This window comes from Dendrobates tinctorius, unplaced genomic scaffold (assembly GCF_039654945.1).
Source record: "Dendrobates tinctorius isolate UK_male_01 unplaced genomic scaffold, ASM3965494v1 ptg000111l, whole genome shotgun sequence".
NCBI lineage: Eukaryota > Metazoa > Chordata > Amphibia > Anura > Dendrobatidae > Dendrobates > Dendrobates tinctorius.
The window spans coordinates 25,458,752-25,476,893 of record NW_027361779.1 but is presented as its reverse complement, the minus strand read 5'-3'; the positions used below and the strand labels follow the sequence as shown (position 1 = coordinate 25,476,893).

The window sequence follows — 18,142 nt, the reverse complement described above, 5'->3', positions numbered from 1 at the left end:
CTACTACCCATAATATCCCACATCATCCCATCAGCCAGAGCCACTGGACTACTCCCCCTAATATCCCACATCATCCCATCAGCCAGAGCCACTGGACTACTCCCCCTAATATCCCACATCATCCCGTCAGCCAGAGTCACCGGACTACTACCACTAATATCCCACATCATCCTGTCAGTCAGCGCCACCGGACTACTACCACTAATATACCACATCATCCCGTCAGCCAGAGCCACCGGACTACTCCTCCTAATATCCAGCATCATCCCATCAGCCAGAGCCACCGGACTACTACCCCTAATATCCCACATCATCCCATCAGCATGGGGACATAACCAGAGCTCTGAGTGGATTTGTCCTGACTTCCATACCAATGATCCCTTTAATAGAAGCCTGGGGTGAGAATCAGAGCACTGAGGGATTTACCCTAACTTCCATACCGGAGATCCCTTTAAGAGAGGCCTGGGGTCAGTACCAAAGCACAGAGTGGATTTGCCCTCACTTCCATACTGGGGATTCCTTTAAGAGAGACTGGGATCAGAACCAGAGCACTGAGTGGATTTGCCGTGACTTGCATACCAATGATCCCTTTAATAGAACCCTGTGGTCAGAATCAGTGCGTTGAGGGATTTGCTCTAACTTCCATACAGGAGATCCCTTTAAGAGAGCCTGGGGTGAGAACCAAAGCGCTGGATGGATTTGCCCTGACTTCCATACCGGAGATCCCTTTAACAACGGCCTGGGGTCAGTACTAAAGCGCAGAGTGGATTTGCCCTAACTTCCATACCAATGATCCCTTTAAGAGACCCTGGGGTCAGAACCACAGAGCTGAGTGGAACGTTCCTAACTTCCATACCAGGGATCCCTTTAAGAGAGGCCTGGGGTCAAAGCCAAAGCCCTGGATGGATTTGCTCTGACTTCCATACCAATGATCCCTTTGAGAGGGAAGATGTGCCTATGGGATGGAGGATGTGTGATAGGGATATGGGCAGGGAGGGGGGAAATTCATTTCTGTCATGTGCTCTCTACTCCTTTCAGTGAGGGCAGACAATGGCTGGGAGCTTATGTTCCCGGGGATGCTAGATTTCTCCCACTATGTCAGTGTCTACTGAGGTGTTGTTAAGTGGGAAAACTTGCTCATAGCAACCAATCACAGCTCAGCTACTTTTAACCAGCCCTGGTGAAATGAGAGATGCTTCGTGGTTGGTTGGTGATACACACACACATACATACATACATTCACTTTTATATATAGAGATGCTGTCTGCTCATTCACCCTAACTACTGAATGTGTTCAAAGGGAAGCCAAGAGCAGACAGGTAGCAGGCGCCAGAGTGAGCCTGCAGCCACATTATGTGCACCCACTCTGACACTTGGTGCACGCCGCTGCACTCATCCAGTGTCGCTGGTTTCACACTTGCGTTTTTTTCAGCCAAATCCTGATCCTTTCAGGATCCAGTTTTTGCCCATTCACTATAATGGTGTCAGGCAGAATCCAGTTACTTCAGGTTGCTTCCTGACACTATTAAAGGGAATGGACAAAAAAACTGGATCCTGAAAGGATCAGGATTTGGCTGAAAAACCTGATTTTGCCTGACTTGAAAAAAGCACAAGGGTGAAACCAGCCTCAGTGAGTAAGCGCAGACTTGCAAGCTGATTTTAGACAGCACTCACTTTTACTAACACAGCATTGACAATAAAGACAAGCTTTAGTATACAAATATAAGATGTCAGGAACACCGCACTGTACTTGCTCACTGAGCCAGTGCGTGTGTCCTGAGTATCAGGATCCTGTCAGCGCCGGCGTGCAGCCTCCGCTGAGCAGGGACTCACCCACACTGTAGGGGTACCGGGGTCAGGTACAGCCAGAAAGTACCGATGCACAGGACCTGTGGATGCTGGTTTAGCAAGCAGACACGGGACCTACGGTCATGTGACTGCAAGGGGGCGGGGCTTAGCGTCCTGCTTAGTGAGATGGAAAGACACTATACAGAATTACTCAGTCAGGCAAAACGGAGGTCATACACAGAGATAGCCGTAACGTACCAAGGATGAGACAGAGCGGATAGTCAGGGCCAAGCAACAGTCAAAAACCAAACAGACATAGAAGGTACCAAGCAGAATCCAAAGCAATATCCAGAGAACAGACCGAGTCATACACAGAGAATCAAGCAACCAGAACACAGCAAAAACACACTCAGGGGTCACCACACTATGCCAAGGGCAAGAGTATAACTGACAGGGATGGGAGCGTCCTGAGGCTATAAGAAGCCTCTCCCATAACCAGGGAGAGGCCACAATTATAGCCCCAGGTGTGCAGGTAAGCCTGCACCGGAATCACAAACTTTAACCCCAGAAATGCCAGTCATCAGCACTGGTTCCAGACATTAACCCCACGTGTGCGAGTCAAACCCGCACCGAGATCATGACATAAGAGTGCTGCAAAACACCCTCATTTGCGTATTAAATAAAGTAGATTTTACTTTATAGCGCCAATAAAAACTATTCTATAGTGTGGTGTAATGACCACTGTGTCCACTAGGGGGCGCTGTGTGGATGTCCCAAGAGAGAGGATGAGTGGCAGAATACAGAGTGGCCGTGGTGTGTCTCAAAGTGGGTGGCTTTGAGATGAAGGCTTGGTTATGTGCTGATCAGCAGAGCTGATCTCTCGTGCCTATGTGTTAGGGAGAAGCCTTCAGGCAGCTGGAGAGATGGGCGGGTTCTAGCTGCCCACAAACCCACCCAGGGGTGTGTCTGATAACACCTATAGTAAAAGGCTATGTGAGTAGGTGAAGGACCTGTGATGAGGTCATAGCCATGTGACCCAGTGGGCGTGGCTACGGACCATATAACATAGCCAGGATAGGTCACAAGGGGTGAATGCTGGGACCAGGTTGGTCCAGTTTGGAAGGTCCCGTGAGGAGAAGGATCTCCTCACTAAGCCTGTGGAGCGGCTGGGCGTGTGCAAGGGCGATGTGTGCCTGAGAGCTCCCTGGAGGGAACTAGCATAAAACGTCCTGATAAGCCGCACAAGGAACCCTGACGGGTGAGATAACACCGGGGCTGAATAGCCTGTTTAATGGACGCTATGCTGGTGATATGAAGCTGTTGTACATTGCTGCTGTGGTTTATGAGGGTGAATAAACCGCATGGACTGCTATGTTTTTATGGAAAACCTGGTGCCGGATGTGTTTTGTTCGCTGCCAAGCGAGTGATTCCCTACTAGATGACAGCGCTACCTCACAATTGCTGGAGAATGCGGGCAGTGTTGTAGCCTTGTTGCTGTGAGCAACGGAAAAGGACTGCAAAATTTTGTGGCAAAGAGCAACGCTGAGCCAGGAGGGCTGACTGTTGTGGAAGCCGTGTGATGTGCTGCTGACTGGCCACGTGTGAGCAAAGCCTGTGACGGCCTGCAAGTGGGGAAGCCACTGTCCGGCTGTGGTTTTGGAAACCGTGGGGCGGCCTAGTGAGTAAGGCACTGTCCGGATCGGTGAGCTCAGTGCGGCCGCTTCCCCAGGAGAAAGAGACTGGTAATTGCTAGTGTGCCTCTGCGGAGAAGAGGTACCCAAGGACCTGTGTGGGCAACACAGGAGAAACGGACTGGTGTTCGTGTGGTACTGACCTGGGTCAATGAGTAAAACGGTGACCCGTGTGGCCGACACAGGTATCGGACAGCTGTTCGTGTGGTACTGACCTGGGTCAGTGAGGAAGACAGTGTACCTGGAGGGTCCAGTGAGGAAATGCCCTGGGAGCAGAGTCGGATCCCAGGAGCACGTGGTGTGACCTTGGACCTGGTGAGGCGCAAGTGTTGGGCAGTCTCAGGTGGAGACAGATGTCCTGAAGAGCACCCGCCGAGCCCCTGGACCTGGTGAGGCCGGTGTGTGGGGAGACCCTGGGAGGAGGGTCGCTCCCTGAATCGCACCCAGTGCGCCCTGTGTGTTGGACGGTCTCAGGTGGAGACAGGAGCGTCCTGAATAGCACACAGTCAGGACACATGAGTTTTTGAGTTTTTTGTGGTGTGTTTTTTCTTCTTTTTTTCTTTTTTCTCGACTCAGCCTGCGGTGGCTAAGTGGGAGTCAAGAAGGTGACAAGCGGCTTGATGTGGCTCAGTGGGGCCACGAAGGTGACAAGCGGCTTCCGATGGATCGGCGGGTCCACGAAGACGGCGCAGCAGGAGCTGCAGTGACTCCAGCCGCTGTGTGTGTGAACAGCAGCCGGTGGTGCCGGTGATCGGTGACAGCAGGAGCTGTGCTGGTGCCAGCAAGGACTTGTCTGGTATCGTAAGAGACATAAACTGTGTGGTGTGAACTGTGGTCTGAGAAGACCGGTGCAACAGACATGGGGAGATCCCGAAAGGGGGTGGAGTCCCAAAAGGGGGCGGTGACCCATATTGGGGTGGTAGCCCAAAAGTGGGTGGAGTCCCAAACTGGGGTGATAACCAAAAAAAGGGTGGAGTCTCAGAAGGAGGAGGTGACCCAAATTGGGGTGGTGGTCCAGAAAGGGGCCGAGTGTGAAGAAATGGCAGCACTGGTTGGCTCAGTGGGTATGTCTGGGAAACCGCAGTGTTCATGTATGTCATTTCCAGAATGTGGGATATTCTTTCCGAGTGATGACTGGCCGCAAGTGTGTACTGTGATGCTGCACCGGGAAGGAATCTCGGGACGGTTGGACTCCATGAGTCAGGTGACTCTGGTAGGAACTCCTCTCACTTTCTGTCTGACTGAGAAAATGGCTCAGGTTCGCTGTAAACATGGGGTCACGGTGAACTATGTGCTAGACAGAGTGGTGTTTGAGGGGCTTGGAGGCAGTGAGGGCCAAGGGGGCAGTATAACATCAGACTTAGTGTATGCCTTGGAGTGGGGCCGGGACTTTGTCAGGTTTGATGATATAGGCCAGGAGGGTGGAGACGTTCCTACTGTTGGGCTAACCAATACGAAGATGGTGACTGCTCCTGACGTGGAAAGGTCAGTGGTGGAAGTGACCGGGAAAAGGGGTACGTCAGCCCAACGGACGGACCAGACATCTCGTGACAAAACTGACGCTGACATGGTGGATAAGACGGCTGAAGTAGTCGCACGGTTAATGGGTAGCTGGAAGGAGTACTCGGCAGGTCGGGGTGACTCAGACTCTGGGGGTGACTGTGGCTCTGAGAGAGACAGGGAGCACAGACTAGAGGAGCTAGAGAAAGAAGTCTCTGAGCTCAAAGGTCTCATGATAATGTGGCAAGGACTGAATAAGGCCCTCAGAGAAGAGGTGGATGAACATGTTAAACGAGAAAGAATCCTGAGACAAACGGCCGAGCACAGGTTCGAGGAGCTCAAGGAAGAAATCTTGGAGCTTAGAGGTCACCTGTCCACCTGGCAAAGTGTGAACAAGAACCTCAAGGAAGAGATGGAGGAACTCAGAGGAGTAGTTAAGAATCTTCTGCGGGAGAAATTGGACGAAGACTTACCGCGGGTGAACGTGAGTGATAATAAGACAGAACTGCCAGTAGCCATCGTGGCAAAGGGTCATGAAGTGATCCCATCGTGTGAAGTTGGTGAGTTAAGAACTAAAGAAGACAGTCACCCGGTCGGGGCAACTGTAGTGAGGGAAGTGTCCGTGGTAAAGCCAGATCCTTCGGTCCAGGAAGAGAGCAGGACTATGACCTACCAGTCTGTGATTGATGTACCAGAGGACATGCAAGAAGCCTGTGCTGAGGAAGGTGTGCATGAGGCTTTCAAAGAGGCGGTCAAAGCCTGTAAGGTGCACTGGGCACCTGAGACTCGGCAGTTGGTGATAGTATCAGCCAGAGAAGATACATCAAACCGAGTAGCTGTCCTGAAAGAGATGCATTTGCAGTGTCTACGTGTCAAACAATTGGTTAGGCAGAGTAATGTGAGGGCTGCTCGACGCCTAGAGATAGCAAGAGAGGCTATGGATCGGCGGGGTTTGCGGAAAGATGTGGTTCCGGTACCCAAAGCTCTGATTGGGAGAATCATTGGACAATCCGGGAAGGTGATGCAAGACCTCGTGAATATCTCCGGTGTGATGAGGGTGAGGATCCCTCCTGATAATGAAGTGGTTGGCTCCATGGAGAGCCTGAGAGATTTTCTTATGCTCGTGGAGTATCGAGTGGGGTACCTGCAAGAAATTGAGCAGTTGAGGCTGGTCCGTCAGCGAATTAATAAAGAAGTACGGAATACCAGGTGGCGGCCGCCTCCAACCCAAGTTGTAAGGACCCGAAGGGTTCCTCCAAATAGTGACATGGCAGGTGGCCGAAGAATGTCAGCAAGTGGCAGTTCGATGGGCGGTGCGAGGCTGAGAGACAGCAGTTCCTGTGAGACGCTGAATGGGTCAGACTCAGGCCAGACAGTAGGACCGATTAAGACTGATGACCGTACCAACCGGGAGAGCCGGTCAGTGGGAGAACGGTCAGGTGACGAAGCGCACTCTAGGAGGGTGGTGACTAAACAGTGTCTGATGACGCAGACAGATTGCAAATGGAGGGTCAAAGACAATGACCGATATTCTGACCGCTTGGGGCGGGGGAGGCCTAATGCAGAGATGAGGCCGTATGACAGATGGAGATGGTTCTCTCGACCTGTGGGGCAAGGTGTAATGTGTGCCCGGTCTCGAGATCCTGGTGTAAGATTGTGTGTTCAACCCCACAAGTTTGAACAGAGGGGCGGGGTATGTGGTGTAATGACCACTGTGTCCACTAGGGGGCGCTGTGTGGATGTCCCAAGAGAGAGGATGAGTGGCAGAATACGGAGTGGCCGTGGTGTGTCTCAAAGTGGGTGGCTTTGAGATGAAGGCTTGGTTATGTGCTGATCAGCAGAGCTGATCTCTCGTGCCTATGTGTTAGGGAGAAGCCTTCAGGCAGCTGGAGAGATGGGCGGGTTCTAGCTGCCCACAAACCCACCCAGGGGTGTGTCTGATAACACCTATAGTAAAAGGCTATGTGAGTAGGTGAAGGACCTGTGATGAGGTCATAGCCATGTGACCCAGTGGGCGTGGCTACGGACCATATAACATAGCCAGGATAGGTCACAAGGGGTGAATGCTGGGACCAGGTTGGTCCATTTTGGAAGGTCCCGTGAGGAGAAGGATCTCCTCACTAAGCCTGTGGAGCGGCTGGGCATGTGCAAGGGCGATGTGTGCCTGAGAGCTCCCTGGAGGGAACTAGCATAAAACGTCCTGATAAGCCGCACAAGGAACCCTGACGGGTGAGATAACACCGGGGCTGAATAGCCTGTTTAATGGACGCTATGCTGGTGATATGAAGCTGTTGTACATTGCTGCTGTGGTTTATGAGGGTGAATAAACCGCATGGACTGCTATGTTTTTATGGAAAACCTGGTGCCGGATGTGTTTTGTTCGCTGCCAAGCGAGTGATTCCCTACTAGATGACAGCGCTACCTCACAATAGGAATATGCCCCCTAATCCCCATTGTAAAGCATCAGCCTCCCCCAAATCCCCAGTCTGCATGGCACCAGCCTCCCCTGTTCCCAATATCACCTATAAATTGACGGAAGCATTAATCATTTTTATTTAACAAAAATTAACACACAAATTAAAAAGAATTTTCGTCTTTAGTGGTTAAACACACAAATATGGACCTGAAACCACAGGAATAAATACCCACGTTATACTGTAAGCTATTATTCAAGTTTCATAACAAAGTTGGTATATTCAGAGCATATGATGAAAAAAAAATCACAGAATTCCACAAAGAAGAGATTCCACATTCAATTAATGCTTATATAGTTCAATGCATGTGGAAACTTCAGTATACAGATTTACAAAAAAGTTTAAACTTCAGTATTCAAAATTTTGCAAAAATAGCATACTGGTGACAGCCTCCCCTGTCACCAGTATATAGCAGCAGCCTTCCCTGTTCACCAGTATACAACAGCACCAGCCTCCCCTGTTCACCAGTATACAGCACAGCATCCCCTGTCACCAGACTTCCCTGTTCGCCAGTATACAGCACAGCCTCCCCTGTCACCAGCCTCCCCTCCAGTATACAGCAGCAGCCTCCCCTGTCACCAGCCTCCCCCCATCTTCAGATGAGGCCGTATCCTCTCCCATGTCATCTTCCTCCTCCTCCTCTGCTGTGATGTCTGCAGTGAGAGATGATCTCATCCTCCTCACATGCACAGATGCTGCAACACCTCGGATGCAGGGACCTCTCTGACCCCAGATGTTGAGGTGCCACTACTTCCTTGGTCATCAGCTCCCTGCAATGAGGTGAATAGGTAGGTGCGCCCCCGCCTGACCCCTCCCCTCCCTTCCAAAAAGACAACAGATTTCCTGGATTGTCTAATGGAGGGGAGGTTAAAAAAATTTTTTATTTCTTACAATGGATGCAGTGTCTGCAGCTCTGAAACTCTGGCTGCACCTACCAGTGCTGCTACCCAGACTGAAGCTATCAGCCTTACCACTTAGGGGTTTTTCACCCTGAGAATACTGAGCTCTTTTACCTCTCTTATTCGTCCTACTACAATCACTAGTAAGCAACTGACGAATGTTATGAATGGGTCACCGAGGAGGAAAAAAACAAAACAAGCTAAGGCTGGTTTCACACTTGCGTTTTTTTGCGCTGTATTTTAGCGCTAAAAAACGCATGCGCTTTTTTCCTATATTTTGCATGGGATGCGCTTATGTGCGCATACACATGCGTTTGTATGCGTTTTTACGCGCATGCGTTTTTTTGTGGTGCGCGCTCGGGCGCACAAAATGCATCCTGTTGCATTTTTTTGGGCGTCCGACTTGCCTCAAAAAAACGCATGCGCGCAATGCGTTTTTTTACAGCAAGACACCCATTGTAAGTCTATGGGTGCGCATACGTGCGCATTGGCATGCTCATGTATGCGTTTTTTTGCACATGCGTTTTTTTGTTGACCATTGGTTAGACAATGGAAATTAGGGGTTTGGGTTAGAGTTAGGGTTAGTTAAGAGGGGTTAGGGTTAGTTGGTTTGGTTAAGGGTTAGGGTTAGGGTTTGGGTTAGGGTTAGTAGGGTTTGGTTAAGGGTTAGGGTTAGTATGGTTTGGTTAAGGGTTAGGGTTAGTATGGTTTGGTTAAGGGTTAGGGTTAGGTTTAGTAAAGTCATGGTTTGGGTTAGTGTTAATCCTAACCCTATCTTGATTCTTTTGGTGAGGCCAACTAATGTTGGAAAAAAACACAAACGCAGTAAAAACGCACTAAAAACGCATAAAAACACTGCGTTTTTTTCATGCATGCGCATATAAATGCTTGAAAAAAACGCAGCATTTGTATGCGTTTGTATGCGTTTTTTCATGCGTTTTTTTGCGGGAAAAACGCGCTGCAAAAAAAGCAAGTGTGAAAGTAGCCTAAGTCACAGAAAACCAGAGAGGTTGGTAACTATGCAGATTGCAGATCCCTGATCCTAACCACAACTAGCAGCAGCCGTGGAGCGTACCTACGATGATCCTAGATGCTTCGTCACAGCCGGAGCTCCACATAAGCCTGAAGCAAGAAAAGGGGAAAACTAACTGCCCCAAAGCAGACCCCAAAGGAAAGACAGCCCCCACACATGTATTGCCGGTGAAACAAGATGAAAGCACAAACACAGGCAGGAAAATAGGCTGAGCAAACGATGGGGCCCAAACTAACTAGAAAGGATAGGAAAGGAAAGACACTGTCTGCAATCTGCAAAAAACCCTACAAAAATAATGTCCAACACTTCTGATAGCAAAATTAACCCTGAAGTCACTAGACTTCTCCCACTATATCAGCACTCTGAAATATTCTGAGACAGAGCAAAAAGGGGCCAATCTAATAAGGGACAAAAAGCAAATTGGCAAATACAGGTAAATAAGATTGGAAATTCACCACAGCCCCAGCCGAGGCTGGCTGACCACACAAAAAACTGAATAGACCAACAAAATCAAGTGTGAACATTAGCAGAAAAACTTGGCTTTAGATGACTGGAACAGAGCTTAAAACCAAGACCTGACAAGCCAGAAGGAATCACCAGCACCAGAATAGGGAGTCGGCTGTCTTAAATCCAGTCTGAGATTCCTGAGGTCCAATCGTCATCCTCATTATCAGGTGGCAGATCTCTACTGATTAAATCAGCCTCACTACCTCCTGTTACCACCAGAGGGAGCCTGGCAAGAGAACTCGCAACTGGTGGACCAGAAAATGAACTCACAACAGACGAAGGTCTTGTAAACTGACCGAAACGTTTTGACGTACTATATTGTACAATTGTCTGGGACGGAATACATCACTTGTATACTATTACAAAGTTGAATGCCAGGTTATTTTTTGAATACCCTCAGATTTAGGTCTGAGCCAATGGTGTACCACTAATAGGAGTAGACCATGTGGCCACTATGGGGCCAGTGAGTCGGGAGTCCGGAGTCTGCTCTCTCCTTAATCATTCTCCCCCTGCGTCTGAGCTCTGATATCTTACATCAATGGCTCTGCCAAAATGCAGAGCTGCAGACCACAGGCTGCGGAGACCAGAGCAGTGGGCGAACGAGGAGAGGTAAGTATTTTTTTTCTTCTAAATCAATTATACTGTATGAGGGGCTATGTGAGGCAAAGCATGGCTTGAATATTTTTCTTTGTAAGAAAAGAGTTGCCACACTACTCCACAGGTCAGACATTAGAAAAATATGCGATATTGGTTTCACATGCAGAACACAACCAGTACTCACCAGAAATTGATACATCTTTATTGTTGCTATACACCTCTTTTGCAGCCTCCCGTACCAATTTTCTCACTGTCTTTTTATCACCATTAATTTTGGAGGGAACTCTAGGTAATGTCCCTATAGTGCCAAAATTAAGCCATTTCTTGATAACCATTTTCACAGTGTTCCATGAAATTTCTAATGCCTTCGAGATTTTTGGTACATTTCTACAGATTTATAGCTTTCAACGATAAGCTTGCTGTGTTGTACGCTGTTTACGGACCACAGCTTTTACTAGAAAATGCAACTAAGAAACTATCAAGAAAATCCTACTAGAACATCTAAACTTTGCATGGGGTTAATCAGAATCACTTTCAATAGTCGCAGCTGTGTACGGATTACTATTTAACCTCATTTTAAATGTAATTGCTGTTTCTGAACACAACGACATCCCCAATTATAAAAGGGTGTTCACCCTTATGCAATCATATTATTTTAGTTTTGTTATGTTTGTTTTCCCACTCAAAAAGAATTCAGTTTCCCAATAGATTTGAACAGATTATGGGTAATGTTAAAGGTGGAAAAAGTTTTGGAATGATTTTGCTCGGTATTATATTTTTGGGTGTTTATATCCACTATATGTTTTGTTGACAACTGCTCTTTGCTTTTATTTATTTTTTTTTTACAATAACTGCATCAAGCGTTTCAACTTGGAAGAATTTTAGCCCATTCTTCTATACAAAAAAGTTTCACCTCTGATATGCCACTGGGATTTCTTCTGTGACACTTCATGTCCTTCCGCTACATTTCTATAGCATTAAGGTCATTACTTTGACTTGGCCATTCAAAAACTTTAACTTTATTCTTTCTTTTACCTATCTTTTAGAATATAACTTGTATCCTTCGGGTTGCTGTCTTGCTGAATGACCTCTCTTCAGATTCAGTTCATGGGCAGATGTCCTTATATTTTCCGTTACAATGTGCAAGAATAATTCAGAATTAGTTAAAAAATTATGATACTACTACCACTGTGAGACTTTTATTTGCCATAATGTAGCGCTTTCTGCTTCTCCAAACCTAACTGTCCTCATTTAAAGGAAATCTGTCTGCAGGTTTTTGCTACCTAATCTAAGAGCATACTAAACCACAGAGAGTACACAAAGCTGTTTAGAATGCTCAAAAAATTGACAATTTTATTATCATTACATAAAAATTAAAAGTATATAAAAATACACTTAAAATTATTTATGGACAACAATTTGTTCAATATTGCAAAGGAAATGAACAGTGTTAAAATATGTGGTATATATAGTATTAAAGGACTGGGTTTGTCGCACCCCTAAACATAAGAAAATATATTCCTAAAGTGTCCTAGTGTGTAAAACTACTCATATAGAGCAGACTGAAAAAAGAGGAGTGGAAAAAATCCAATATTTATAGTCAGCTCAAAATAGTCTGAACCACTCCACAAAAATAAAGTGCCACAGTGCAATAGAAAAGAAGGGGGGAGGACTTCTTACCCAAATAGGTCCTAATATACCACGCGCATAGCAGCCCCAATCTAATCTAAGAGCAGTCTGATGCAGGCAAAGAGAAGCTCAATCCAACAATGTATCACTTATATTACTGGGTGCAGCAGTTCTGACAATGCAGCAGAGCTGAGAAAGCTAATCCCACCCATTTTTGTTCTGCATTCCATCAGTATTTATCTGCCAAAGCCAGAAGTTTCTCGAAAACACAGGACAGGTATCAATCTTTTAATTATAGCTTTTCTTTGTATGCTCTTCTTCTGGTTTTGGCATGCAAACACTTATGAAAAAAATTGACCAAATACTGACGTGTGAATGAGACATTACTGTGGATTGAAAAAGTCTCCAAACTCTTTAGAGATAGTTTTGTAACTTTATCTAGCCCGATGAGCATCAACAACTCTTCTTTTGAAGTCCTCAGAAATCTCCTTTGTTCATGCCATGATAAACTTCCAGAAATGTGTTATGAAGATCAGACTTTGATAAATCCCTGTTCTTTAAAACAGATCACTTACAGACACCCAATCGCCGTCCTATTGATTGAAAACGTCTAATTTCACCTTCAAATCGCCTCATAATCATAAAGGTTCAAATACTTTAGCTACTCGTAGGCATGTGATATTGGATCATCTTCCTCATATATAAACATGACAAAATCTAATATTTTTGACTCTTACTTAATTTGATTCTTTCTATCTACTTTTAGGACTTGTGCAAAAGTCTGATGTGTCACGATTTCATCTTTGTGGTCGAGTGATGCTTAGCGTCTCATAATTTTTCCTAATACTCCAAAGCCGTATTGCGATTCAAATTTCACATATTCCACATTGACATGCTTTAGCATGATAGAGTGCAACCTTTTTTTGCATATTGTATATGGGGTTAGCTCCTCTTAGTATGCACCTATTCACAGTAGGGGCACAGGAAAATATAAAAACACTCCAGATTCACCATTTACAACAGGTATATAAAATAAACACATATTTATGGCACATGGCAAGATCTCTTTAAAATTGCATTACACATTTTATCTTGTTCAGAAAAACATTTACCTTTTCTTTCAAAACTCTCTTCTCTCACAAAACACACAAGGGCTAGGAATTTAGTCACTTCTTTTAAATACAAAACTGTGGTATTATTCAGTCTTATAATTGCCAGTGATTCTTTATCATAAGGCGTGCCAGCTCCTTTCAACCTGGAAGCAGAGAAGGAAATTCATTAAACTAAGTAAGCATAACAAGTAAGCAAACCAAGCTGTAAGGAGTCAGACTTGTATATTCAGTGCCAAAACCTCTAGACTGAAAACATAAGGCTCATCATAGGACACAATAGAATTAGTTCCCAAATGGCAAAATTGGACATACTGATTGGGAAATTCCAGATTTGGTTTTATATTTTTTTTAAACACAGATAAGACAAGAAGTTCTTAGCTATACATGATGCTGATTTGCGGCTGTAAATAGAAGCAATATAAAAATAACAAAAAAAAACGGCTTACAGCTACACTGCCAGCAATGTCACAATGTCCCAGATGTTCATGAGATCGGTGCACAGAATCCTCCAGGCCGGCAATCCTGGGTTTGTAGCATAAATAGAAGAGCGAATGTGAAGGGGAAATTTTCTTCAGCACTGAATAGAAAAAAATCTTCGATTACGATATATAAAAACATGTTTATTGTGAAGCTTACTTGTTAAAAAAAAAGTCATTAAAAAAAAGTATACATATGAACCTTACACGTTTCGGACTAGCACGAATCATTATAGTACTAGTCCAAAACGCGTAAGGTTCATATGTATCAGCCTTTTTAATTTACTTTTGTAACGAAGTAAGATTCACAATATACTTGTTTTTTATATAATTGAAGATTTTTTCTATTTGGTACAGGAGAAAATTTCCACTTCCTATTCTGTCTATATTTATGTAAATAGAAGCACTTTAGGGCCTCGTCACACTGCTTTTCTGTAGAGCATTCTGGGATTTTGTCTGAATCCAACTAAAAGCAGAACCCAGATGGGATACAGACTGTCCACTGACTCTTCAATTGGCTGTAATGACACAAATTTAATTTGTATTTTTTTTTCTGAAAGTGTCCATTTGTTTAATTGAGCATAGAAACATACCAGACTAAGGCCGGGTTCTCACTGCGCTATGGCAGTCCGTTAACACTGCCATACACCACCATTATGTGGCACATCACGACGTATGCCGTAGCGGCACGCGTTCGCGATGTGCCATTAAGCACTGATGGAGCCTCGGACGCGGCCTACAGCGTCTGAGGCTCCGTCACAGCTAGCGCTGATGATTCATCAGTTCTAGCGGTATAGCATAACGCATATCGCGTTATGCTATAGTGTTAACGCAGCCTGTCAACGCTATGCGTTGATAAGGCTGGTTAACGCTATGTGAACCTGGCCTAAGGTCCCAATTCATTGTTGTTTCTTCATTTTTCTGGAATAATTTGCTCCTTTGTAGTAGAATTTTAATTTGTACCTAATTCTCTATATGTTTTGCGCCACTTTTTAAGTAGTCTTTCTTCTTTAGGCCTGCTTTCATTTTTCCTCGACAACTTTGCTTATCCAGATGTTGTAGACCATTCATGTCAAACTCTGGCCTACGGGATGATTATATTTGGCCCGCAACTCCAGCACCGCCCCACCTAAACCCCTCCCCAATTTCAACTGTTTCGGGCCATCTGCTCCCTTCCCCATCATTCTCCCTCTGCTTCTGACATCTCAGCGCAGCGGACACAATGACTGCACTATTTTGCACCCGCTGTACTGAGCAGTGAGAGCCCTCTGACAAAACCGGAGCAGTGGGGAAAACAAGGGAGGTATTTTTTTTATGTGGGGCCCATTATACTGTATGCGGGACTATGTGGGGCCCATTATTCTGTATATAGGACTATGTGGGGCCCACAAAACCATATGGAAGACTGTGGGGCATATAATACTATATGGAGGACTGTGGGTCCATTATTCTGTATGGAGGACTATGTGGGGCCCATTATTCTTTATGGAGGACTATGTGGGGTCCATCTAATATATAAAGCTCAAAGTGTGTATGGATGTGTGTAAGTGTGCGTGTGTGTATGTCCGGGATAGGCATCCGCACCGTTGCAGCTACAGCCACAAAATTTGGCACAGTCACACGTCTGGACCCCGAGAGCGTCCTAAGCTATGTTGTGAGGTGAAATTTTAACCCCGCGCGTTCCAAGTCACCAAACAATTTTGCCCCTATCTACATACTGGGGGAAAAAGTGTGTGCGCGTCAAGCCCCGCCCCTCATTATGATGTCACAATGCCCCTATTTCCATACTGGGGAAGCAGTGTGTGCGTATCAAGCCCTGCCCCTCATTATGATGTCACAATGGTTGCCATGGCGACGCTGATGTCATCATAGGTTGCAAGCCCTGCCGCCGCTCATTATGATGTCATAATGGTTGACTATGGGATGGAGGATGTGTGATGGGTATATGGGCACCGGACTATGGGATGGAGGATATGTATGACGGGTATATGGGAACGGGACTATGGGATGGCGGATATGTATATGGGCACGGGACTATGGGATGGAGGATGTGTGATGGGTATATGGGCACTTGACTATGGGATGGAGGATATGTTTGACGGGTATATGGGCACGGGACTATGGGATGGTGGATATGTATATGGGCACGGGACTATGGGATGGAGGATGTGTGATGGGTATATGGGCACTGGACTATGGGATGGATATGTATGACGGGTATATGGGCACGGGACTATGAGATGGCGGATATGTATGATGGGTATATGGGCACGGGACTATGGGATGGAAGATATGTATGATGGGTATATGGGCATGGGACTATGAGATGAAGGATGTGTGATGGGTATATGGGCACTCGACTATGGGATGGCGAATATGTATGATGGGTATATGGGCATGTGACTATGGGATGGAGAATATGTATGATGGGTATATGGGCACTTGTCTATGGGATGGAGGATATGTTTGATGGGTATATGGGCACGGGACTATGGGATGGCGGATATGTATATGGGCACGGGACTATGGGATGGAGGATGTGTGATGGGTATATGGGCACTGGACTATGGGATGGAGGATATGTATGATGGGTATATGGGCACGGGACTATGAGATGCTGGATATGTATGATGGGTATATGGGCACGGGACTATGGGATGGAGGATATGAATGATTGGTATATGGGCATGGGACTATGAGATGAAGGATGTGTGATGGGTATATGGGCACTCGACTATGGGATGGCGAATATGTATGATGGGTATATGGGCATGGGACTATGGGATGGAGAATATGTATGATGGGTATATGGGCATGGGACTATGGGATGGAGGATGTGTGATGGGTATATGAGCACTCGACTATGGGACGGAGGATATGTATGATGGGTATATGGGCACGGGCCTATGGGATCGTGGATATGTATGATGGGTATATGGGCACGGGCCTATGGGATCGTGGATATGTATGATGGGTATATGGGCAAGGGACTATGGGATGGAGGATAATTATAATTTTCTATAACTAACCACAGTTAGTTACTATGCCCGGGCAGCGCCGGGATCTTCAGCTAGTTATACTATATGGAAGACTATGCGGGGACTATGTAGGGCCCATTATTCTGTATGGATAGGACGGTACAGTGGCTCAGTGGCTAACATTGCAGCGCTGGGGTCCTGGGTTCATATCCCACCAAGGAAAGAATCTGCAAGGAGTTTTTATGTTCTCCCCGTGTTTGCATGGGTTTCCTCCGGGTACTTCAGTTTCCTCCCACATTCCAAAGACATACTGATAGGGAACTTAGATTGTGAGCCCCATCAGCGATGATAATGTCTGTAAAGCTCTGTGCAATTAATGGAGCTATATAAATGAGTAAAATAAATAAATACATAAAAGGGTTGACTATGGGGGGCCCACTATTCTGCATGGAGCCCATTATACTGTATGAAAGACTATTTGGGGCCCATTATATTGTATCCGTATGCAAGACTATGTCGACTATGTATCATCAATGACATCACTGCTTGTCACGGATGCTGAGCTAGCAGCACCTCATCCTCCAATTTCAGCCTGGGAGGTCACACCTTGGCACCGTCCAGGTTGAAAACCACATATTGCAGACATGGATTACAGCATGGGACAGTATGTCAGACAGGTGAGGGATATGGTTGTTTTTTATTTTGTTTTTTATTACAGGAGACCAGAGCTTCAATGGAATGGGCGTTAGTTGAGTATTATTGTTGTTTATTATTTTCTGTTTTTACAGGGGACGAGGGCATCAATGGAATGGGCACAAGGTGTGTATAACTTTTGTTTTTATTTTTAAATAAAAAAGTAAAAAACGGTGTGTATTTTTATTTGCTAACCCAGGGGCTCCATGTCACCTGACAATATAAAGGTGATATCAACCCCACTGATATTACCTCACTTGCCACCACCACAAGAGAGAAGAACCTGGCAAAGCATTGGAACTGGCGCATCTAATAGGGGCAACTTTTCTGGGGCGGCTATTTTTAGGCTGATGGGGTCCAATTGTTAGGTGTCGAGTTTCCCCCGCTGCACAGGGGGAATCTCAAGCCATGTCCTCTGCGGTCTCCCATATCTCTGCAGTCGCAGAGATTCCTGCTCAGCAGAGACGTCGGTCCCGGCATCTTGCCCAGGTTGATGTTAGGTGTCTGATTGCTCCTTCTGGCGCTGCTATAACACCATGCTTGAATCAGCAGCAAGCAGACGCTCCTGGGACTAAGTCCCCTCCCTCTTTTGCTTACTGAGCATGCCCATGGGACGACCTCTCATTGGAGGTCGGAGGTCACATGCACAGGTCCCGATCCTGCTCGGATTGGTCCACTGGGAAGGTCCCGGAAGGACGCCACTATAAATGAGTTGCATGGCCGCTCGGCCATGCGCTAGTAAAGACTCTTGTGGCTTATGGTGTG

At 46.2% G+C, this 18,142-nt stretch overlaps 1 protein-coding gene across 2 annotated transcripts in view; it reads right to left on the bottom strand.

Annotated features, from left to right (window-relative positions):
• The window catches only part of RRAGD (Ras related GTP binding D), a 259,744-nt gene that overhangs the window by 23,778 nt on the left and 217,824 nt on the right, over positions 1-18,142 (bottom strand). For both annotated transcript variants that reach the window (XM_073589575.1, XM_073589574.1), the window contains exon 6: positions 13,231-13,373. In XM_073589575.1, coding sequence (XP_073445676.1) covers positions 13,231-13,373 — 143 coding nt within the window. The remainder of the gene's footprint in view (positions 1-13,230; positions 13,374-18,142) is intronic.